The sequence below is a fragment of the Salvelinus fontinalis genome, chromosome 27 (assembly GCF_029448725.1).
Source record: "Salvelinus fontinalis isolate EN_2023a chromosome 27, ASM2944872v1, whole genome shotgun sequence".
NCBI classification, from domain to species: Eukaryota; Metazoa; Chordata; class Actinopteri; order Salmoniformes; family Salmonidae; genus Salvelinus; species Salvelinus fontinalis.
Genome location: NC_074691.1, coordinates 6944890 through 6970904, shown reverse-complemented (window position 1 = coordinate 6970904; position 26015 = coordinate 6944890). Strand labels below are relative to the sequence as shown.

The 26015-nt window shown below is 43.2% G+C and overlaps 1 protein-coding gene across 1 annotated transcript in view; it reads left to right on the top strand.

The window, feature by feature from the left end:
- LOC129824932 (connector enhancer of kinase suppressor of ras 3-like) overlaps positions 1-24681 on the top strand; it is a 40877-nt gene extending 16196 nt beyond the window's left edge. The window contains exons 2-13 of the mRNA XM_055884505.1: positions 1617-1780; positions 5735-5937; positions 9384-9471; positions 10376-10417; positions 12057-12176; positions 12349-12408; positions 12523-12591; positions 12862-13008; positions 14102-14229; positions 14463-14659; positions 16534-16620; positions 22810-24681. Coding sequence (XP_055740480.1) covers positions 1617-1780; positions 5735-5937; positions 9384-9471; positions 10376-10417; positions 12057-12176; positions 12349-12408; positions 12523-12591; positions 12862-13008; positions 14102-14229; positions 14463-14659; positions 16534-16620; positions 22810-23132 — 1628 coding nt within the window. The 3' untranslated portion in view covers positions 23133-24681. The remainder of the gene's footprint in view (positions 1-1616; positions 1781-5734; positions 5938-9383; positions 9472-10375; positions 10418-12056; positions 12177-12348; positions 12409-12522; positions 12592-12861; positions 13009-14101; positions 14230-14462; positions 14660-16533; positions 16621-22809) is intronic.
- The last annotated feature ends 1334 nt before the right edge of the window (positions 24682-26015 follow it).

Genomic DNA, 26015 nt, shown 5'->3' with positions numbered 1-26015 from the left:
TATAAAGTCACTGGCGAGGGACGAAGTGTGTGCTTCGATGCTGTTTTGTGTTTTACAACTTTCTCACGGTTTATTACCAGAGGGTGCATCTGTCTGGCAGTGTTTCATGTTACAAATCAGGTTGTGGGGGGACTCAAGATACATGCATAATGGGTTGTCTTACGCAAAACAAGTCTGAGGCGCTTGGTAATGGGCAGGTCTGTCTCACTGTCTGGACGTTCTGGCTGCTTTTTCTCCTGTTAGTGTGCACTGGTCAAGTGGGCATGATCATAATCCATAACCAACCCTCCAGTAAATCGTGATGAACTCACTTACAAACGTCTGTTTTGGACAAGACTGACTATATTACCAAAATTATCCTACTTAAACTTTGAAGTCAATTTTGACACTAGAATTAATGTTTCTGACTCATGTCGATGCCACATAGGCCGTTTAAAACCAGAGAAGTTGGTTCTATGGGTCAAATTCTACTTTCTGTGGGGTGTGGCCAATTCCAATTCATGTTTTGAATTGAATTAAATTCCCGGAATTCTGAATTGGACCCAACCCTGCCCTGGCATCTTGCTTTCCCTTTGCCCTCCTAGAACTCCTTTCCTCTCTCACTGTCATCCTTTGACTTCTTTAAGTATACACCAAGGGGTTTCTTCTCCCTCAATCCTGTCACTAGAAAGTGGTCAACAAGATCTCATACTCCTGGCCCACCTACATCTCCACCCTTTGGCAGAGGGGCTAATTAAATTGTCCAAGCATTTAGAATGTGCATTTAATCAAATATTTACAAACTCTATCCCCACAGAAGGTCAAAACACTTAGAAACATTACTTTGATTGTGTACAGAATAACCAGAGTGTTTTAGTGTAACAACATACAGTCATTAGCTTGTGCTAACACAAAGGTGGCAGGAGGCAACACATTAATGGCTAGTTAAGAGGTGTCTCTGTAAACTCTGGGGGTGTGGCCCAAATGGCACCCTATTCCCTACATAGTGCACTCCTTTTTACCAGAGCTCTGTGGCCCTGGGGTGTAATCATTAGTCCAAACAGTTGAACTAGTGTTTCTATTGGACAAATCCACGTAGGCCCTGCCCCGTTTTGTTCTGGTTGCTTCCATGGAATCAGTGTAATGAATATAATATACCCCTGGTCAAAAGTAGTGCACTACATAGGGAATAAGGTGCCATTTGGGATATAGTGTCAGAGTAAGCCATCTGTTATGTAGCATGGCATTCCAAGCCAACATGAGCCATGGAATTTAATGGCAACACATGGCGACAGTTGCTTTTTTGTTGACTATTTACAACAAACATGTCCATTTTGGGGACCAGTTGCTGATGCCGTTTGGGCCAGAAGGTCTGAACAACAGATGAGAGCACACTATGTGCTAGAATAGCCACTGGTCATAATCGCTGCTATGTGCAATGTGTGGAATTCTGGGTGGCTAGATGTGTCATCAACGGTGGTCAGAGATCAGTTTCATTCTGGTTCTTGCTCGACAGTGCTATCCTGAGAAATGCCTGAGTGATGGACTTGTATTGACTCACGACCAATGTTTACTTCTTTGACACGTATGTGTGTGTGGTATCTCTGTCACAATCCGTCTCCGTCTCTCTTTCCCAGGCCTGGACGACAGCCTACAGCAGTATGTCCCGTACTTTGAGCGGGAGAAGATTGACGGGGAGCAGCTGTTGAAGGTCTCCCACCAGGATCTGGTAGAGCTGGGGATGACCAGGATCGGACACCAGGAACTGGTGCTGGAGGCGGTCGACCTGCTCTGTGCTCTGGTTAGTGATCTAAAATAGCCAATATCCAATCAGAGGATAACGTTTAGTCACCCTTTGGAACGTCCCCTAGGCCTATCCTGTATATGATCTGCAGGTGCTCAAACTATCAACACGCTTCACGTCCAAGCGTCCAATATCTGTGCTTCACGTAGTTTGATCATGGTTTGATCCCGTCAAATGTCCATTACCAGTGCAATAAACTATAAATCACTCTAAAAGTTAAGTTAAGGGTCAAATTCCAGTGTGATAACATTCATGCTACTCTGATGTTGAATGACTCTGGTGAAGTGGTCGTTTTTCTAAGAGATGGTGTGATTAGGCAGTAGGTAAGCCCTACTGAGTCAAGGGGTTGCTTCTGGTGCGTATGATAGTACAGTTAAGATACTAATAGTGAGTTGGTTAGTGGATTATGCCACAGCCTTGGTATCAAGTGGCTTGCTTGACATTTTTAGGGGGGAATCTTGAAATATCATCTTGTTTTCGAGGGGTCTTGAATAAGCAGTAAACAAAAGCAAACAAACCCCTTGTTGTACCCTCGGGCGGAGGGATAGTTATCTAGCAGTCAGCTCAGCTTGAACGAGTCTAAGCGGCCCATAGATGAGAGAAGCTGGCATTGGTCAGGAAACGTGGATTAGGGAGGAATGTCCGGTCAGATGCCTCTCACTCACTCTCTCACTCACTCACTCTCTCACTCACTCTCTCCCTTAATGTGTCTTTCTCCATATCTCTCTCTCTCTGCCCCACCTCCCCCTGTCTCTCTCCCGCTCTCTCTCTCTATCCCTCTCACTCTCTCTCTCCCTCTCTTTCTCTCTCCCGCTCTCTCTCTCTATCCCTCTCTCTCCCTCTCTTTCTCGCTCTCGCTCTTTCTCTCTCTTTCTCTCCATTCTTTTCTCTCTATTTTTCCACCCTCTCTTGCTCCATCATTCTCCCAGTCTCTCTCTGCGCCACGCACACACGCTTTCTCTCTATCCCCCCTCTCTCTCACAACCCCTTCTCTCTCTCTTTCTCTACCCTCCCTGGGCAAATGACTGGTCCCAGAACAGAAGAGGGATGGTGACTGTCAATTATGAACACAAACAATGCCCACAAAGAAAGTGTCTCTCTCCTCCTCTCTCTGTCTCTCTCTCTCTCTTCACCCCATCCCTCTCTTTATTCGCTCCCCCCCCCCCCACCCCCCTCTCTCTATCTCTCTCAGTGTGCTGATGTAAGAATTATACACTGTGCTGGGTTGCGTTTTCAGGCCCGGATGGAAAAGCGGTGTGTTAGCCTGGTCGCCCCCAGATCTATCTTGTCAACTCCTATTGGCTATACACAAACAGAGCTGCCCTGACCAGGCTAGAAAACAATGTGCTGTATGCCAGTGCTTCATTCTCTGAACTAGATTCAGTGTGAAGTATGCGATACAGTGCCCCTCTGTGGGAAATTGAAAAAGGAGAGTACAGTATAGTCAGTGCTTTACTTCATTGTGAAGTCTGGGTGAATAGGGTCTGGCCCACAGGCTAGAGAATGGGGCCTGATACCTCCTAGTGTGAGAATTGACTAACTCAATAGTAGGACAGAGAGTAACCGACTGGCACAGGGCAACTGACTGGGGCCGGAACAGAAGAGCGACTGTCAATTATGAACACAAACAATGGCCACAAAGAAGGTGTGTGTGTCTCTCTAACAGTTGGATCACAGTGTGCTAGCCCGGTGTTTTTTTTGTGCTGCTATTTCAGCCCTCAGTTGTTCAATGAACCTACAGTTCAATAAGTTTACCTTACTGTACATTTTAGTTTGGTCCCATCAATCCCTCAGCATTCTGCAGTGTCAGATCTTTCCCTTTTCCCATTTTGTGGCCTCATGGTCCATCCGTGATCCATAAGATGGGTGAACTGCTTTGGCGGTAGTGTGCCGGATCTTGTTCTCTTTTAAGAGAGGTTTGGTGAGGAAATGAACTGGGATCTTGAACATGTCCAACGTTAGATGGAATAGATGCTGTCGGCCCATTACATAGAAGTAAGAGAGATGGCTTGCTTGGTGGGAAGCATCCCAAATGGCACCCTATTCCCTACATAGCACATTATTTTTGACCCTCATCCTATGGGCCCCGGTACAAAGTGGTGCACGATAAAGGGAATCGAGTTCTATTCGGGATGCAACACGGGACTCTCTGGGCAGAGCTTTATTTTCTCAGGGAGAAATCTCCCGGTGCTCAGGAAACAGATGTGACCCCACCCCCACCTGTCTCTCACACACACACGTCCCTTTCAGGAAAAGCCATTACACCATTGTTCCTGCGGTTTCCGTCCGCTGGTGTCAGATCATTCGCTCCACCCCCAGCCTCACCTCTCCGCTGCATCCAAAATGGCACCCTATTCGCTACATAGAGCACTACCTTTGACCAGAGCCCGAGTCAAAAGTAGTCCACTAGGGAATAGAATGGCATTTGGGACGCAGGCCTCCTCTCCAACTGTGTCCCATTCATCAGAACCGCTGTACATCTCAGAGTCGACAGGACACTTTCTCCTTTTCCTGACTCTCTCACGCGCTCTCTTCCTAGTTTATTCCCCTCTCCCTTTTCCCCTCTTCGGTGCCTGGACAGGAACAGGCATTCCGTTGGCTGCAGATGTTTTCATTGCTTCTATGCTTCAGGATAGGAACAAACGCACTGAACAGCTGTATAGCTGGAGGCTTGTGTGTGTGTGTGTGTGTGTGCGTGCGTGTGTGTGTGTGTGTGTGTGTGTGTGTGTGTGTGTGTGTGTGTGTGTGTGTGTGTGTGTGTGTGTGTGTGTGTGTGTTTGGTGATCATGTTAATGATTTTCAGAGATTGGAGCGTTTGCTCTCAATCAGACCTTGATGACTGGCTGTTGGGCTCTCCCATCCTATAATTCTTTGCACTTCAATAAGGCCGTTTTAGCTCTGTCTACCACAGCTGTGGTACAGGGCCAGTGATCTTCAGGTGTTAGCCTGCTATAAATCCTTAGAGCTGTGTTTAGACATCATAACATCCTGGAAGATCAAACAGTGTAAGCGTTTAAGTATATTGTCGGTGGAACGGTCGATCATCATTATTTCTATTTATTTCAATCTTTTCCTTGTTCAGACACTCACACACACACACACGTTCTCACAGAACACACTGGTGATTTGAGGTAATTGAGGTAAACGTGGTGGGGAATATGTTGTAGTCAGATGATGGGCCATGCACAGGCTGCCATGGTGACTGGTCCTGAGGAATGTAGGAGGACTTATCAGTTTGGAATGGCACGCTATTCTGTCTATAGTGCACTACTTCAAATAATGAAACATTGTAAAATCATCCGCACCACTGGACCGTTTTGTGTTTTGGGAACATATCTTTTGTGATGTCCCCACAATGTTCCCACCAGACTGTTCCCACAACGTAAATAAACATTCAGGGAATCTTTAAAGAACGGACATAACGTTCCTGCGACATCAGGTGAATGTTTTTTTGCGCCCTAAATGAAACATTGTGGAATCAGATTATAGGTGTTCTAGGAACGTCCTTGCAACATCAGGCGAAAGTTTTCTGCAAACATTCTATAATCATCAGAACGAATGGACCGTTTTTTGTTGTTGTAAGAACATTTGCCGCAACCTGGTTTGCTGGGATGAGACTCTGGCCAAGAGTAGTGCACTATAGATGGAATAGGGTGCCATTTGGGACACGGTCAATGTTTTCTGAACCCACGCCATGTGGTTTTGAGCGGAATTGATAACAGCACAAATGATCATCATGCTAATGACAGTTTTGCTATGTGACTATGCGTAAACTGAATAAAAATACCTGAGAGTATTTTTTTATCTATGATTGTTGTATTATGAGAATGTTCCCACACAGTTTACATGACATTTTAGTCATTTAGCAGATGCTCTTATCCAGAGGGACTCAATTAGGGTAAACAATACGACCACATATCACCGTCATTAAAACTAAGAACATTCTTTCAGAACTACGGGGTGGAGACAGACAACCTGAAGACTCTGGTGGGTCGTATGAGAGCGGCGTCCAACAACCTCCAGAACTCAGCGTCTGAGCGCAGGAAGAATCCGTCGTACGAGAGGAAAAACTCCAACAAACCCCCCAACGACTTCCTCACTGCCGTGGTGGAGCTCATCGGAGCAGCCAAGAGTCTGCTGGCCTGGCTGGACAGGTAGACGCAACACGCACGCACGCACGCACGCACGCACGCACACACACACACACACACACACACACACACACACACACACACACACACACACACACACACACATCCATGCACACACACGCTTGCAAACACACACAGGTAAGCATACACACACACACACACACACACACACACATGCATGTACACACACACACACAGACACGCTTAGCATTTCACCAGGAAGTACTGTGTTCTATTAGGCTCTTAAGTGGCGCCTATGTTAACGTACATGTTATCTTGTTGAAGTCCCGACTTGAGGACGTTTTTAACTGTCTGCTAGTCAAAACAGACAGAGTTTCCAAGTGAAGTAATGCAGGGTCGACACCAGGTATATATCCTGTGCTTGTGTCGGCTTGAGACACACTCCAAAGGGTCTCAGCTGCGAAATGAAACATCTGTATTGATGGAGCACCGCAGTTATGATCAGTAGCGCCTCAAAACACGTGCGGGTGTGTAGTGCAGCCTACGTACATGAAAGCACTTCTCATCGGATCAAGAACAATACTTGCAAATCAATCACATACCTGGGTTGTTATTGTTTTGTAAAATGCTTTTTCATGCACCCGTCACATGGCAACACTCCTGAATGATTATACAGAATATACAGATGCATTATACAGAATTGTCATATCCACTTCCAGATTTGCACCTGGTATTGTTAGCCGTGTTTGTAGCACCTACTGTTGGGTGTTACTATACTATTTGCATTGTTTACTTTAACGTCTGTAACCATCCTGTCTCTTCCCTGGTATGGCTGACATTGGTATGTTTGTACATGCATTGAGAGGATTCCTGTATTACTTGTTTTAAGTGGAGTGAGTTTACTGTGTTGTGTTTGACTGTGGTTAGGGCTTTGGCTGTCATGAAATGTTTTCAGCCGGAGATTGTCAAGCAAATAACTGCCAAGCATATATGCGCGGGTCTCACTGTAATTGACCGTAAATGAACATAAACACGTTTAGCATCTCCTGGCTTCCACGCATCGCCTACAAGCCACTAAAGCAAGATTTTTGGAACGTTACACTTTTAAAAAGTCTAACAAATCCATGTAATATAGCCTACACCTTCACAATAAATCCATGATTTATTTTAGATAGGTCTAAAAAATAAACAAAAATAAAAAAACATGATATGAAGAAAATGTATTCTATTTCATGAGAACAGAATAGCATACTCTGAGTTGTCCTTATGTTAGGCCCTGATATTGCTATGCCATATGGCTGTGGGCTACACTAGTTCATTTAGCAGACAAAATTGGCTTAGAATTCCGTGGTATAATTTTTTCTTATTTTATAGTATGAATAATACAATTGAACAAAGCTGAATAAAATAGAAAGGATATTTTCTCCGAACGATTTCCGAGGGAGTGAGCACATGCAGTTATTCTGTGTTGAACAGTTAAAGAAACAGGTCCTCCTATATGTTTCATTTACAGTTATTTATGCAACTTAATTGTGATACAAACTTTGGGATATATGTTTACATTTTTTCAAACATTCCAAGGCTGAATGATGTGACTCTAATTATGATTTGAAAAAAGCCACATGAAAGGCATAAGGTCTGCTTTGTTTCTTTTGCAGGCTGCACATTTCCTTGTGTCTCATTCACAATTTGACAAGCAGTTGATAATATTCTCACCAGGCCTTGAATTTCCTGAATTTCCCGGCAGCATCCCCCTTGTCTAACCGTAATGCCCCATAAAAAATTCATGCCTTTTGCGGCTAAAACGGCCGTTGTGCCCGTGAGCTGAATATAATAATTATAATTCCCTTCTTCCGGCTGCCGTGCCCCGAAGCACCTCTCACTCATATAGCTCTCTCAGATATCAAACTGCTCTTCATGTGATCGGGTCATTCTCACAGGCATCTCAGCTAAGAAGTAGGCTACAAGTGAAGACAGACACTTCGTGGACGCAAATTCCGAGGTGCATATTGAAGATGTTAGATGAGCTGTCAACATCTAGCCTACTTTCTGTCAGTCAACAAGATGAGTAGGCCTTACGAACAGCAAACGCACTAGCCTATGACAACCCACTATCCCCCATAGGTCAACTTGTCCTTCTGTGCAATAAATAAATATTTCAAACGTAGTCTGGGACAGTTGTGGGATGGGATAGATCCCAAATTAATACAACCACTCACATCAAAAATGTTTTAAAGCAATGAGGCTGATGCAACAGATCAGAACGTTTTGCTTAAAAGATTGATAAACTATTAGGCTATTTCTTCACATTATAAGCGCAGCAATGCGCACATGGCAGTAGGCTATAAGCGCGTATGTTCCAAAATGCAATAAATTAGCGGGAAAACACTGTTCTCAAAAGTGACCACAAATGCGATTTTGCATGTAATGCTTTATTATAAAGATGCATTTTTATGGTGAAAATCTGACAGCATTTTCGGATCAAGCATAAATTGTAAGGCCTCCCGGGTGGCGCAGTAGTCTAAGGCTAGCTGTGCAACCAGAGATTCTGCGTTCGAGCCCAGGCTCTGTCGCAGCCGGTCGCGACCGGGAGGCCCATAGGGCGGCGCACAATTGGCCCAGTGTCGTCCGGGTTAGGGAGTGTTTGGCCAGCAGGGATATCCTCGTCTCATCGCACACTAGCGACTCCTGTGGCGAGCCGGGCGCAGTGCACGCTGACCAGGTCGCCAGGTGTACGGTGTTTCCTCCGACACATTGGTGCAACTGGCTTCCGGGTTGAATGTGCATTGTGTCAAGAAACAGTGCGGCTTGGTTGGGTTGTGTTTCGGAGGACGCATGGCTCTCGACCTTCGCCTCTCCCGAGTCCGTACGGGAGTTGCAGCGATGAGACAAGACTGTAACTACTACCAATTGGGGAGAGAGAAAAAAAAAGCATAAATTGTCTCTTAGGCTCTACACCGATTGTAAAGCGGATTAATGTGCTTAATTTTTGTTGTTGATTTACTGCACACGCTGGGCATCATTCACAAGTGATAATACATCATTCACAAGTGATAGGCTAATATTGTCAAATACATGTTGTTGATGCACTTATATAGCGAATGGAGGATCCTTTTCCCATGGTTCATTTTCATGCCAGCCAGGTAGACTATACTTCTGTTGTAAAGCAAAGCAATTAGGAAAGTTGATAAATAAATATAGTAGGCCTCGCCTATATAAAGCTGATGGATTGATTGAAAACAAATGCATTGATGTCAGAGTGATTAGACGGACAATAGATTGCTGAGTACCAGGCAGTTAGAACGTTTGATAGGCTACTAATGACCATCAGCAGCATCAGAGCTAGGAGAAGCCTAATTACCGTGACTAAACGGTCACGTGGAATTTGACTGCGGTCATGTAATAAGGCCACTGTAAAAGCCCTAACTGTGGTGTGTTTTATGGAGGTGACGGACTCATGTCTCTCCTCTGGTTTGTGTCTATGACAGGACTCCTTTGACAGGGATCAGTGACTTCACCTCCACTAAGAACCGGATCATTCAGCTGTGTCTGGAGCTCACATCCACTGTTCAGAAGGTTTGTCCTCTAATCATCACTATTCACTCTCGCAAGGTTTCATAGGACTTTGGGAACAACTTTTGTGGGTTTGAGAAATTAGCATGAAGGATCTTGCCCCCTCAGTAAATGTCTTTCATGCGAGTAGTCAACACCGAAATGCACAGAGATTCTCTCTCATGAACATTCTGCGAACCAAAAATGGCCGCTTTTTTAAAGTCGTGTAAAAGCAAAACAGACAAATTCTCTGTGGTTTCAAAGTTAGCCCATCTTACAATAACGTCTGTGAAAGGAGACCTTAAAACCCCCTGCACGAGAGGCTACTTCATTTGCTCTGTTACACATTCGGGTGGAGTTTAAATAGGAAGTGTTAGCTGAAGGTGTGCCCTATTCAGACACACACCACAGGATGCAATAAGAGCAGGACCACTGACAGTTTAAAGCACATATGTTTCCACTGAAGACCTCCACCAGCAGCACGTGGAAGGAGGGAAGATCCAAACATGCTTAGTAGCCCAATTTTGCTGTCTTCCACGAAACCCATAGTGAAGGATAGAGCCTGTGTCCCAAATGCCACCCTTTCCACTATTTAGTGTACTACCTTTGACCAGGGCCCATATGGTCCTGGTTAAAAGTAGTGCACTAAATAGGGAATAGGATACAGAGTCGGAGCAGTGTTCTCACTCCTCCCCATAGTTAAGAACTGTCATGCAATCATCTTGTCACACGGTTTATAGGGAGTTGTTATTTAAGTGCCCACAAGAACCATCGTCCTGTATATTTGGGCAACTTTTACATTCCTGTTTGCGTTCATTCCCCAGTGTTTTATTTCACAAATATTTGTCCACCACTGGTATTGTGTAGCTTTGAGTGTTTTGACTGTAACGTCATCTCACATATACAGTACGTCTGTCCTTAATTGCAGGACTGCACAGTTTATGAGATGGAGGAGAAGATACTACAAGTAGTAAGTAATGGTTCCTCTTTTTATCTCTGGTTTGGACTCTGTTTACCGGTTCATCCCTGGAGCTTCAAAATAAACTCAAACGCACACAGAAATATACACAGGCATACATGCAAGGAAGCACACTCACACATACAGTACCCACAGGCATGCATGTACATATGCACATACACGCACACACACACACACACACACGCACGCACGCACGCACGCACGCACGCACGCACGCACGCACGCACACACACACACACACACACACACACACACACACACACACACACACACAGTCTTGTATAACTAGCCTTGTGGAGACACAATTCAGTACCATTTAAACTCCTATTTTCCCTAACCCCTAATCCTAAACCTAACGCTAACTCTAACCCTTAACCTAACCTTAACCCCAAAACCTAATCTTAACCCTAAACAGCCTCTAACCCTAAAACTAACCATATCTCCTAAACCTAAACCCAATTCTAACCCAAACACTAGTTCTAACCTTAACCCTGAACCCCCTAGAAGTAGCATTTGACCTTGTGGGGACCAACAAAGTGTCCCCAATCAAGTCACATTTTTATTTGCTTACTATTCTTGTGGGGAAGCACACACACATACAAACACACATATAGAAACAAACACACACTTCCCTTTTACAGTCATCCTGTGATGTGTGCTGTGTTCCCGTAAGGGTGTAGGGCTTTATTTATACAAATGACACCCTATTCCCAATACAGTGCACTATTTTTGACCCTATAAGCCCTGGGCAAAAGTAATGCACTACATAGAGAATAGGGTGCCATTTGGGAGGCATCCCTGTTCCGTGATGGTCCACAGAAGCCCTGTTTCCACATCCTGTGTTAGATAACACTGCCAAAGGGGCCGTTTGTTCACACAGTCAGCTAAAAACTTCATTAACTAACCGATAATATTATTTTGGATTTTCTGCTGTTTCCCTCAGAGCCTGACCCGATGTATCACCTCAGCCTCCCATGCTAGGTTGTTTACTGCCAAGTTGTACAATGCTAATGCGAGTCTTTCTCTGACTTCCGTGGTCTGCGTCAGGCCTCAGCGTTCTGTAGAGTTCTCCGGGAACAAACAGCTCCCTTTGTTTTGACGATCCAAACTTACAGCCTCACACACCAAGTAACGACAACGTTATGGCGTCATGCCTTGTAGGAGACCCTACCCGTCGGACGAAATTAGGACCCCTTGTGGTGCAACGGAAGTTTCCTACGACACGTTTTTATCAGGAGACAAATGCAAAAGCAAAAGAATGTGCCGCGTACCTTGTGAAAGAGGATCATTTTCAAGTTAACGAGGGCAGTGTACAGAGATACAAGCACAATGCAAAGTGACACCCATATGCTTCCAGTCAGGACGTGTGTGACTACAGTCTGTCCCTCCCCTCTCCTGAATTTTAGCTCCTCGAATGACCACACACCAGAGATCCACCACACCGAAGTCCTCACCAAAATAGCTCTTCACAAGGACCGTAACCTTGTCCCCAGGCTAATTGCGCATACATTGGGAGGCAGTGTCTTGTGAACGAGATTACAACAACCACGGTTATTTCCCAATCCAGTGAAATCTATTGGTGTTATGAGACATTGTAGCTGACTGTATTCTGTTATATGTTCCATTCCAGTCTGTGGCTCTGAACGTGATCTGTGAGCAGACAATGAGGATGACCTCCGACCCCCAGAAGAGTCAGATGGCCTGTCTGGAGGAGGTCCACATCACCAACGTCAGACCTGGAGAAGGACTGGTGAGAAGAGTTAGCATGCGTACAAAGTGGCACCATATGCCCTATATAGTGCACTACTTTAGACCGGGGCCCATAGCGATCTTACATGATCAGCCCAAGCTAGATGTACTGTTTGATATCTCAGTCTCTGAGATCGATTGCTTCTTCCTTATGTTGTCCTGGATCTTCTCAGGGGATGTATATCAAATCCACCTACGATGGGCTTCACGTCATCACTGGAACCACAGAACATGTGAGTATCCCATCCATTCTGATAGTAGTAGTCCAAGATGGTCTGGAGTGATCCAGTCAGGGTGAATGTGATGTTTATATGCTCATCCTCTACCTATCACCCTCTGTCCTCCAGTCTCCGGCAGACAGAACACACAGGATCCATGCTGGAGACGAGGTCATCCAGGTCAACAAGCAGACAGTGGTAGGTGGTTCTTCTTCGCTACCTCCTATTGATCAATTGTACCACTTACCCAGGGCAGAGAGAGATCTCTGTTTTTTGTTTAATCTTGCCCAACAAGAAAGCCAGGCAGATAATAGCTCGTTTCATTGCAGCATGAGAGTACAGTCGCAAATGGAAATGGGTTGTTGATGGGGTTTTGTTGATAGTTGTGATGATGTTGGTTATGACGAGGGTTGTGATGCTGGCTGTGTCTGACGAGCTGTCCTGTCTGTCTGTCTTTGGTGTCTCCAGGTGGGCTGGCAGCTGAAGAACCTGGTGGGTAAGCTGAAGGCGGACACCGCAGGTGTTAGTCTGGTGGTGAAGAAGAGGCCCTCGGGTACCTGTAGCTTCACCCCGGCCCCCCTGAAGAACATGCGCTGGAGGCCCCCCCTGGTGCAGGTAGACCCCCATCACACACACACAGTTGATTGAAGAACACGTGTAGGGCAGGTAGACCATCTCCCCTTATCACCCTTTGTTATCCTAGTGTTGAATCAATTCTGGATGTATTTTCATCTGTCATCATAGGTGTGAAATATGTGTGTGTGGTATCCCAAAGCTGTTTCTTTTTGGTGGGGTTTGACAAGAGAGGACCAAATTCTCAGTTCCTCAGCCTACCAGGCTGCGTCTTCCACTGGGTGGGTTGTAAGGGTGAACAATGAATCCCTTCTTCCCCTCTTTCTTAAAAAAGAAAGAACAGCACAAAGTTCGAGCATGTACTGATGTCAGACATGTTTTGAACGTGACTCATGTTCACAGAGACAATGGGTCCAATGTGACCTAATAGGCTGTGTTCAGGATGTGTGTTTTAAATAGATTGCATAGTGCTTAAATGTACGTTTTGGGCTGAGTCGGTGTGCCCTGAATACCCTCTAATCTTCGAGTCCAGAGAGATCTCTAGTTTAAGAGTCTTACCAATCCCTGACTGTCTACACCTCGTCTCTTAGTTCACCGTTAGAGGCTACACTCCGCCCAGACCTAACAAAGGTCACACATTGTTTTTGAGACAGACAAACACAAAAAATGGACCCTGTAAAGCCTTTTAGATCTGTTTATGTAATTACAGTAATCTAAAAAGCACTTTATTCCTGCGTCAGGGACAATATTGGGCCTTGGGAAAGAGCGGAGAACCTCTGAAGTGGGCAGGAAGCAATTAAAGATAGAAAGACTCTTGTTGTGTAATAAGTCGTCTGCTAAGTGTAGTGTGACCATGCCAGGTCTCAGGTCCTCACAGTCATACTAAACCAGGCCACTATTGGTGGATTTACCAAACGAAAGTAAGCTTAATTAGAAATAACGCCGTATTACGTAATGGTATTGTTTCATTTAGCTGAGACAGTGTACTTGTAGAGAATGTTCTCTGGTTTTAACAGCTAAGCTGACTCACTCATTTAACACACATCTCTGCCCAGGGTATCATTGACTTTATATGACAACATTTTTGTAAGATCTTTCTTCTAAAAACAAGTATTTTGTTTTTTTGTGTATTAAGAGTGCCCCCAGTATGCCCAAGATCCAGTCTCCAAAACATGCCCCCTCTGAAGCCCTCATGAAGAAAGAGAAGCAGACCAATCTGGACCTGTTTATCCCTCCTCCCCCCACTGTCCCATACACCCCACGGTGAGTGTCTGAGTCAGTCACTTATTCAGTCTGTCTGTCTCCTGTCTTTGTACCCATCATTAAATTTATCACAGGAGGCTGGTGGGAGGAGCTGTGGGAGGACGGGCTCATTGTAATGGCTGGAATTGAATAAATATCTCCTCTCACCAGCCTCCTCTAGAATTCATATTAGTGCTCTGTTAGCTGACCGTGACATTTCCCTTCTTTCCCACCTCATATACCGCTCATCTAAGGGATGGGAAGCCGAAAGTGAGTGTGAAGGTCCAACTGAGAACAAAGGGTTCTCAGTCTCCTAACTCCTCCCTGGATGAGGGTAGACGACGCTTCACCATCGCAGACTATGACGACAAGATCAAAGTCTGTCCTCCCCCGGAGCCCAACATCCAACCAGCCCCAGTAGCCCGCCTGAGACAACGGACCTCCACAAGGGGTCAGTACCGTAACAGACACACATGCACGCTCGCACACACAAGCACACACCAACAAGCGCCCCAGCTAGCACATTTGGTTCCTTGGAAGTTGTGGGAATTAGTGACGCGTAGGTTGACTCATAACTTGCAGTCCCCACGGTTATATCTGTGGGCGGGTGGGTTTAGGGTCACGAAATATTGTGTGGATGAAGGGCAGGCGGGTGGGTAGCGGCGCAAGTTATATCTGTAGGCTACATTGAGGTTTTTCTTTCATTATTTTGGGTCTACCTGGCATTAGTATGTATGCATAGCTTCACGGGAACCAAATAGCCTACACGCCAATCGCCATAAGCTTTTGGGAACTGTAAGAAAAAGTTACTTTGATCCACTTTGTCATTTTTGCCTATGTCGGAGTTTAATTCAATAAGAGAAAAGCTGTGAAATGGAGAGTTGAAAATAAAGAGAGTGGAGGATTTGGGAAGGTGGTGAAAGAGGATGATAGCAGTGCCTATGTTATGTGTGATGATTGTGAGGCGCTATACACATTTCTTCATGGTATCCAATCGGTAGTTACGGTCTTGTCCCATCGCTAAAACTCCCGTACGGACTCAGGAGAGAGCCTGTTTCCTCCGAAACATAACCCTACTGCTCGCTTAACCCGGAATCCAGCTGCACCAATGTGTCGAAGGGAAACACTGTACAGCTGGCGACCGATGTCAGCGTGTATGCGCCTGGTCCGCATGCACTAGGACATCCCGGACGGCTAAACCCTCCCCCAACCCAGAGGCAATTGCACGTCGCCTCATGGCTCTCGAACCCGGGTCTGTAGTGACACCTCAAGCATTGCGATACACACTGCGCCACTCGGGACAGTCATATGACCGGGCCTTCAAATAGGCTTATGGCAAGTCAAGAGAACTGTAGCCTACTGTTCAGTTAAGTTAAATGGAAAGTGAAATCTGGACACAGACTGTAGGTCTATAACCTCTCACATAGTCTTAATATGAACTCCTGCAGAGTTAAGCCTTTGTTGCGGTAAAATGATACACCAAATGTACATTTTGAACTCAGAAACAGGAGTGGAGAAATACGATTGATTTATTTCAGCGTCTTGAGAGAATGCGAATGCGCAGTTAGGGACCATCTGTAGAGGTGCTATCTTTATCAGCATCATAAAAACTGATAGTATTTCAGAAATCTTATCAGAAACATGTCGGGTCATTTTCACAGCTTTCTATTTCCTTGCGACCAGTCAAACTGATGGCAAATTTTGCACAGAACATATTTTGAGGGGTTATCACATTTTCTCCTCGGTCCCTAAATGTCTTTGCTCGGTGAAAGAAGCAGAGATGACAGAGAGAATTTTACCGATGTTAACTAGATTGATGCATTCATTCGATCATTTATTTTTTAAATTTATTTATTTTACCGTTATTTTACCAGGTAAGTTGACTGAGAACACGTTCTCATTTGCAGCAACGACCTGGGGAATAGTTACAGGGGAGAGGAGGGGGATGAATGAGCCAATTGTAAACTGGGGATTATTAGGTGACCATGATGGTTTGAGGGCCAGATTGGAAATTTAGCCAGGACACCGGGGTTAACACCTCTACTCTTACGATAAGTGCCATGGGATCTTTAACGACCTCAGAGAGTCAGGACACCCGTTTATGACATTATTCTGGTGAGCAAGTGTTTATTTAGTCTTCTATAGGGCAACATATAATGACAGAGGAGAAGCTGCATGTATCTAAGTATAGTTGACTAACAAATAGCCTTCCAAAATGTTGGAAATTATAAGCAGAAACAATTCCTGCACCCCTATTCAGAAAGATTGATGAGATCGATATTGGCATAAGGAGTAATTACAGAACATTTGAACTCTACTTTACAGGTAAACAGCGGCCCCTGTCCATGCCTGTAGACTCGTGTTTGGGCATGTCGGATTCGTCCTCCAGACCGTGGCCTCAAGGGAGGAAAGGTAAGCATGCTACAGCTACAGTACACCTGCCTGGTTGAAACACCGCCAAAACAAAGCAGCGCAGTAACTCACGATGTGTCCCAAATGGCACCAAATTCCCTAAATAGTGCACTACATTTAACCAGAGCCCTGGGGGCTCTGGTCAAAAATAGTGCACTATTTAGGGAATAGCCCAGCTAACACATTTGGTTCCTTGGAAGTTGTGGGAACGTACGTTTTTGTTTTCCCATTGGTTCTGGGAACAAAGCCATACGTTTCCTGACCGGTAAAACTGAATGTTTTTTTACATTTTGAGGAAGTGAACATTTTGCCTGTTCTGGGAATGTTCATTTTTAGGTTAAAGGGAGGTTCTGAAAGATTCCCTGAAAGATTTCCTGGGAGGCTTTATTAACGTTCTGAGAACAGAAATGATAGGTTATTTAATGACATTCTGAGAACATGTTTCGATACAACTTTTAATAACATTGCTACCTTAGTTGGGGTTAACTTTTAAACTCCAAGCACAGATAGGACACATGGATACTAATTTGCTTAGGTATTTATTAGGCAAAATTTAAACACGACCAACAAAAGGAGCTGATCAAAAGCAGGGGAAGGGAGCTTAAAGGGTCCAAATTCGGTCTTAATGACTAATTTCCAAGGGAGATAAACGAACGTCGTAAGAGACTGTATCCGGTACAAAGGCAACAAAGGGAGAAGGGTAAGCGTGCCTTTCTCATTGTGGACAAACTCTTTATAGATGGACAGCTATTCCGAGACAGCTCCATAACACCATGGCTGTACTAAATTCTACAGGGACTTCAGGTTACAAAAAAAAGAAAGTATGGGAACTGTAAAAATATCTGAACACTATGAAGTGGATATGAACACACACGTACTCAATTACATGCTCGCTTACACATACGGACTTATACATACACACACACACATGATCTCACTCTCTTCTCTCACTATCTTTCTCTCTTTTCTCTTCTCTCACTCTCTCTCTCCATTATCGAGAACTGTTTTATAATTGAATGTGTTTATTGTTTGTCTATCTTTTTTTATGTATTTGTCTACAAGTTTATAAATCTTTACAACAAGCAAGGGGAAGATATCAGAATAGGGGCATTGGAGAATAATAACATATTGTACGGAATACATTTGTACTGTCTCTAGAGTAATGCAAGGTCTCTTTCATGATCATGTGAAACGTCAATTGCTATGGAAATGCTAGGATGTGTTTTTCAATGATGTTTAATTAAGATGCAACGATGACGGTGATACGATAGGGAATACAATTATCACCATGAATATTAAGGCTATACGCACAACATGTTACACACATATACATTCAACCATGCAAATTGGCGGAGCTATTATTTATTTGGACATCACACATTATAGTCTTAGTCTTATACAGACATTTTACACACTCTCACTAAATCATATCCAATATCATATACATCAACCTACTCAGATTTACTAGACACATAATATCTTGTCTCAATTTTCTAACATCTGTGGCATTGGCTCACAGGCAAACAGGCAAGGGAATAGAACAAATATTAATAGAACCTATTTCTTGAATTCTAATGATCAGACATTTGAAAGCGCTAGTTTTGACCTTCATAATACCTCTGATGGCAGTAACTTTACAAGAACTAATTATGGTCAATTTAGACTGAGAATAGTATCTAGTTATGGTAAGGGGTGAAATAAGTATAGACAGTTATAATTGTAATGGTTTAGCAGATTATAAAAAAAGAAGATCAGTCCATGCCCATGGCTAAAAGAAAGGGAATAGAACATATACTGTTTACAGGAAACTCACTCTACATCCTTAGATGAAGTTGCATGGAAAAAGGAATGGGGTGGTGAAATATTTTTCTGTCATGGACAAAGGAACTCAAAAGGTGTGATGATATTAATTAACAAAAATGTCGATCTGAATGTGCAAATAGACAGGAATGATTCGCAAGGAAGGTGGATCCTTCTGAATGTGAAAATATATGCAAAAAATATTTTTCGTTTTTCAAATCATATGAGCAAAAAATATTTTTGCTTTATCTGGAACGCTAAACCAGACAAAATGAAACGTGCCTATCTATAAACATCCCTTTTTCAGGACCCTGTCTTTCAAAGATAATTCTTAACAATCCAAATAACTTCACAGATATTAATTGTAAAGGGTTTAAACACTGTTTCCCATGCTTGTTCAATGAACCATAAACAATTAATGAACATGCACCTGTGGAACGGTCGTTAAGACACTAACAGCTTACAGACAGTAGGCAATTATGGTCACAGTTGTGAAAACTTAGGACACTAAAGAGGCCTTTCTACTGACTCTGAAAAAAGAGAGAGATGCCCAGGGTCCCTGCTCATCTGCGTGAATGTGCCTTAAACATGCTGCAAGGTGGCTTGAGGACTGCAGATGTGGCCAGGGCAATAAATTGCAATGTCCGTACTATGAAACGCCTAAGACAATGCTACAGGGAGACAGGACGGACGGCTGATCGTCCTCGCAGTGGCAGACCACATGTAACAACACCTGCACAGGATCGGTACATCTGAACATCACACCCGCGGGACAGGTACAGGATGGCAACAACAACATCAGTGCTCAGACTGTCCGCAATATGCTGAGAGATGCTGGACTGAGGGCTTGTAGGCTTGTTGTACGGCAGGTCCTCACCAGACATCACCGGCAACAAAGTCGCCTATGGGCACAAACCCACCGTCGCTGGACCAGATAGGACTGGCAAAAAGTGCTCTTTAATGACTGGTTTTGTCTCACCAGGGGTGATGGTCGGATTTGCGTTTATCGACGAAGGAATGAGCATTACACCGAGGCCTGTACTCTGGAGCGGGATCGATTTGAAGGTGGATGGTCCATCATATTCTGGGGGTGGTGTGCATCAGCATCATCGGACTGAGCTTGTTGTCATTGTAGGCAATCTCAACGCTGTGCGTTACCGGGAAGACATCCTCCTCCCTCATGTGGTAACCTTCCTGCAGACTCATCCTGACATGACTCTCCAGCATGACAATGCCACCAGCTATACTGCTCGTTCTGTGCGTGATTTCCTGCAAGACAGGAATGTCAGTGTTCTGCCATGGCCAGCGAAGAGCCCAGATCTCAATGCCATTGAGCACGTCTGGGACCTGTTGGATCGGAGGGTGAGGGCTAGGGCCATTCCCCCCAGAAATGTCCGGAAACTTGCAGGTGCCTTGGTGGAAGAGTGGGGTAACATCTCACAGCAAGACCTGGCAAATGTGGTGCAGTACTTAATGCAGCTGGTGGCCACACCATATACTGACTGTTACTTTTGATTTTGAATGAATATGAATTGGGTGGGTTGAGATTATTAAATATAAAGGCACTAAACCTCTCTCTAAAAGCTTCACTTATTCAAAAGTTTTACTTGAACCCTAAATGGTTATCAAGTAAGAAAAACTCATCCATTGTTTAAAAATTGCCTTTGTGCAGATTGCCATGTCTCATTTTCGATTAATTGAAAATTATACTTTTTTCAAAGTATCTCTCTTTTTCAAACAAGCATTGCAGAGCTGGCTACAATTTCAATTTCGTCCCCATGAAATTATAGAACAAATATTATGGTTGAACTCAAATGTGCTGGTTGATAAAATACCTGTATTTTTGGGAAAGATGTTTGAAAAGGGTATTTTGTTCTTAAATTTTATTGTAAATTGGAATAGTGGAGTTATGTCCTTCATGGAGTTGTCAGAATTGTACGGGAAGGTCTGTTCAATCCAAGAGTACAACCAATTGATTACAGCATTACCCCCAAAATGGAGGAGGCAGGTGGCAGCGGGAGGAGGTAGGTAACTGGTCTGTCTGTCCAATATAAAGGATCAAAACTGGCGGAGGAATAAATATAGCATAAATAGGAAAGTATACCCATTTCATTTGAGGACCAGGATGTTGTCACCTGTGCCATACAGATTGCAAAATAGTTGGGAAGAGATTTTTGATGTACCGATTCCATGGTACAGGGTGTATGAGTTGATATATAAAACAACGCAAGATTCAAGACTTCCTGCATTTCAGCTAAAATTATTATATATAATTCTTGCCACCAACAAAATGTTGAATATTTGGGGCATAAAATCATCGAAGCTCTGCAGATTTTGTTGTGAGGATACAGAATCAATAGACCATTTATTTTGGTATTGCCCTTGAGTGGCCTGTTTCTTGTCTCAGGTTCAGGAATGGCTGAAAATGCATAGCATTGATCTAAAATTGACCCTAGAAATAGTACTGTTAGGAGATCTGGAGAGACCGGGTCAGTCAATTACTAATATACTAATACTCTTAGTAAAACTATCTTCAACTCGCAATCTGTGGATTCTATTCAATTAGACAGATTGAAATTGTACGTTAAACATCACAGCATAGTTGAAAGATATGTGTTGCTGGAGATATCTTTTGCATTGTTGTTCACTGTTTCCTTCTGTCTTTTTCTTTTTTCTCTTTAGTTCATTCTCTTGGTTGTTGTTGCTTTGAGGGGTTCTTGGGAATGGGGAATGGAATTAATTGTATTTTTTATTTTTATTATTGGGGGGGACTGTGGGAGGGGTCTCGAATGGTTGAGGGACAGCTATTGGGGAACTGTGGGGGGATATTGGAGGGTTCAGGTTCACGTTTTTTGGCCTGGTGGGAGATCTGTCAATGTGCCCTTGAGCTGAGCATTGACCCTGGATGCTTCTGTGTGTCGCTCTGAATGGGAGTCTGTTGGATGACTGGAATGATGTAGTTATTGAGCGGCTCCACTGCAAATATATTGAATGTTTTCGATATTCAATAAAAAATATATATATTTTAAAAAATTAAACATTTATTTTAGCACACCGTCAGTGAGACTCAAACCTATGATCTTCTGTTCTCTATCCATGGAATTAATCCACTGCACCACAAGGATGGAGCTATCATGACCTGTTTTTTTTTATAACTCATACAAAGCTGTTAATTTTTGTCTATTCAAACAGACCCCATTTCAAAGTGAACAAGCATTCATTAAGCTCAGGTCTGGCCAATTAGTGGGTGCGGCCAACACACATGAACACACTTAACAGGATAGGGTTTTGTTGGCGCTGAGAACTGAATATATATGTTTTTAAATAACATTCTTAGCATGTTCTTTGAACGATACTAATGTTTTCTTGGGGTTTTTTATGGAAAGTTTTCTTAATGTTCTGAGAACATGACTTTAAATAGAACCAGAAAACGTTACGCTGAAGTACTGAAATTCCCACAGAACAACATAGTTTCTTAACATTCCCTGGGCATTCTGGGAGCATGACTTTAAATAGAACCATGAGGGAACCTGTATAAAAACATTACGCTGAAGTACTGAAATTCCCACAGAACAACATAGTTTCTTAACATTCCCTGGGCATTCTGGGAGCATGACTTTAAATAGAACCATGAGGGAACCTGTATAAAAACATTACGCTGAAGTACTGAAATTCACACAGAACAACATAGTTTCTTAACATTCCCTGGGCATTCTGGGAGCATGACTTTAAATAGAACCATGAGGGAACCTGTATAAAAACATTACGCTGAAGTACTGAAATTCACACAGAACAACGTTGTTTCTTAACATTCTCTGAACAATTTGAGAAAATTACTTTCAAATAGAACCCTGAGGAAACCATTAGGAAACGTTATGCTGAAGTATTGAAATTCCCACCTTAGAAACACATGCTTCTCAGAATGCTATGTGCTAGCTGGCTATCCTGCACCATTCCCAGAACATTGTGGGAAGGTTGCATGCAAAATAACCATAGGACAACCACACTCTCATCAACGTCTAAGAAACAAATGGCTCTCAGAGCGTTATGTGGTAGCTCTGAGGGTACCGTTTGGGACGGAACCTAACTGAGGCTAATCTACTGTTATCAGAATTGCCATTTCACAGGCTTATTTACTCTGCAGGACAAACTGAGGCCGGCTCGGACTGCGTGCCTCGAATTCTTAAGTCGTTGTTCATTAACTTTAGGGTAAGCCCCAGCATAACCACTGTTGATTTTGGCCTCAACTCCTTCTTAGACTGACTTAACCTTGAACAGAGAGGGTTCGGCAGGTGTTGTGTAAGTGCTGATGTACAACGGGCTTTATTAAATACATTTCATTGATTGATTGATTGAGATGCCTGTCTGTCTGTCTGTTTACCCCTACAGGAGAGGACATCCTCCACAGATACCTGAGTAACGAGCGGATCGCCACCATCTCTGAGGAGGCCCCGTACTTTCCCCTACCCTACAGGGCCCTGGAGGGGCGGTCTGGCCAGCTGATCCATGGCGTCGACCACATTAGGGGCTCCCAGTGCTTCATCAATGCTGACCTGCACAACAGCACTACCATCCCATACCGGGAGGCATCATCCAAAGATTCCCCAGCTACGACTGTGATCCCTGCTGCTGCTACTCCCAAACATCCTCCTTCGGAACCCACTTCAATCCTGGGGGGCTGGCTAGCCCGCCTTAGGCTGCTGAGTCATTGACGAGTGCCTCGACCTTGTGGAACGTGTCCCCCCCCCCCAGTGCCTTTACCTTGCTACCGTCGAATAATGGTCTGGCTTCTCCACTCAGTATTCTGACTTACACGTACCAAACCTGGAACGTTCTGTTGGAACTTGGAGTGCTAAGCAGCCTTTGGAAGCTCTGACGGAAGGTCTTGCTTCATTTCAACACCACATGATGTAGTGGTAGACCATTGGGTTGGATCTCTTGCTACATTTGAACTGGTTTAGATTCGATATGCTGACAGATTCTGACAGTGTTCCATCTTTTGTGGGGGGGGTTAAAGAAAATGCCAAGTATAAATAAGTATTATAGAAAACAGTGGAGCTTCTGTTTCTGCTCATTCTCCTTATCACGGGAAGGATTATAATTCAGGTTTAGGAAACGTTTGCCTTGCTTCTGTAGGTGAACTCTCCTATGTGTAAACTGTTAAGTTATTTCGTTTGTGTCTGTCTAGAGACTTCTTTGTAAATATGTTTCAATCTTTTTCAGAAGTTGATTTGATTTCAGTTGGAGGTTGATTAAGATACAATGCCTATCATTTCTATTGGAGCTAGTGTGCTCTTCTCTTCATAGTATACCATGTTATTATGCGCTGGAAATAACTGCCAGAGTTGGCCTTTTTTTTAAGCTACTGTGTGTATGAGGAAAACGCTTGATCCAGTGCTGTAACAACCAGTGTCAGTGTGTGTGTGTGCGTGCGTGTGTACGTGAGTGTGTGTGTGTGTGAGTGAGCGTCCGTGCGCGCATATTTTTGTGAAGTTCAGGTAACATTTAAAAAAAACGTGTATCTCACTAACTTGTTCTCGATAAAGCAGGTGTGACCATAGATGTGTTTCAACACGTACAGGGGGCGCTGTTTTGAAGCCACCGCACCACCATCTTGGCATTCCTCCTCCTTTGTAAAAAATATTGAGGAAGATATGGAAATGCATTTATTAATGTTTACATTTAGTTTTTGACACATTTATTATATTACAGACACCTTAATGAAAACATTTAAATCATATTATAGGAGCTAAACATAGAAATAAAACATTGAAACATCTAAAAACATTGTGTTTTTTTTATACGTAAATACAGTGCCTTGGTCCTTCAAACCTTTAATTGCAATACTGTAGAATTCCGCCAATTCCTATGGAGGACTGCTCCTACTGGGGAGTGCCAATATGGCCGAATGGTGGCTTCAACGCCTCTCAATAGCCAATACATAGAAAACACAATCCAGGGTTTATATACATCATTGGGTGGGACTCACTGTGAAACCATAACATAATGTCATGACCAGGTAGACACAGTGCCTTAGCAAGAGTAACCATACATACTAAACATATGGGGGAGCTGTGAAGCTTGTCTTAAAGGAGGAAATCAGTGTGGTAATTCCAATAAATGGGTCTCTTTAATATATTTCCGCTCCATAGGACAAGTTTTTACGCATAAATGTCGAGCAACTCACAAGACTTTGCGAGTGCTTTGCAATATGAATACCTCTGTAATAGTTTCTAAAATATAATAAAAACGTGCAATTCACTTTTGGTTGCGTCTTTTTTGTTTGTTCTTTCTTAACAATAATTAGAAAAAGTCATTTTTTAAGTTCTGCAATTATTCTCTAATTATCACAATTATCACAGAGTTTGTTGTCGCTTAAAGCTCTGACACTGTTTGATCACAGAAAGGACTATACACGGTATTTCACATTCAGTCTGGAACAGTGGCGTCATTAAGCCTGGGCTTGGTTTTGATGGTAAAATATGTATATACAATGCATTCGGAAGTATTCAGACCCCTTGACTTTTTCCTCATTTTGTTGCGTTACAGTCTTATTCTAAAATGGATGAATTATTTTTTTTTTCGCTCATCAAATCTACACACAATACCCCATAAACTTGAGACATCTGTGGCATTGTGTTGTGTGACAAAACTGCACATTTTAGAATGGCCTTTTGTTGTCCCCAGCACAAGGTGCACTTGTGTCATGATCATGCTGTTTAGTCAGCTTCTGGATATGCCACACCTGTCAGGTGGATGGATTATCTTGGCTAAGGAGAAATGCTCACTAACAAGGATGTAAACAGATTGGTGCAAAAAGATTTGCATATGGAAAATGTCTGGGATCTTTTATTTCAGCTCATGAACCATGGGAGCCACGCTTTACATATTGCTTTTATATTTTTGTTCAGTGTATTGTGGACTCTGACATTGCTCATTCTGATATTTCTTAATTTCTTTATTTGTATTTTGGGGAGATTTGTTTGTATTGTGTTCTATTGTTAGGTATACTGCACGGTTGGAGCTAGAAACATAAGCATTTCGCTGCACCTGCAATAACATCTGAAAAATATGTGTACGCAACCAATAAAATTGGATTCGAATTTGACAGCAACAGACAAGACACAGAAGAGGGCTGATGGAGAGAGAACAGAGGTGGGTTGAGCACACGGTAGACCATCACGTCAAGCTGCTCTATAGATTCGAATGAGTTGTATTTATTTGCACAATTTATAAGAGGTGAAATACAGACAGTGGAAAAGTAAAACATGGTTTACAAAGCATTTGAATATTCCAGGACAGGATGAGAAACGAGGGTAGACAAGAGGAAGTCAAATATAATACTAAGAGACAGGAACAGAAGATCAGTGGTGGAGAAAGTATCAAACTGTCATACTTGAGTAAAAGTAAAGATACCTTAATAGAAAATGACTCAAGAAAAAGTAAAAGTCACCAAGTAAAATTCGACTTGCGTAAAAGTCTAAAGTCTAAAAGTATTTGGTTTAAAATATACTTAAGTATCAAAAGTTAAAGTAAAAGTATAAATCATTTCAAATTCCTTCTATTAAGCAAACCAGATTGCACCATTTTCTTGT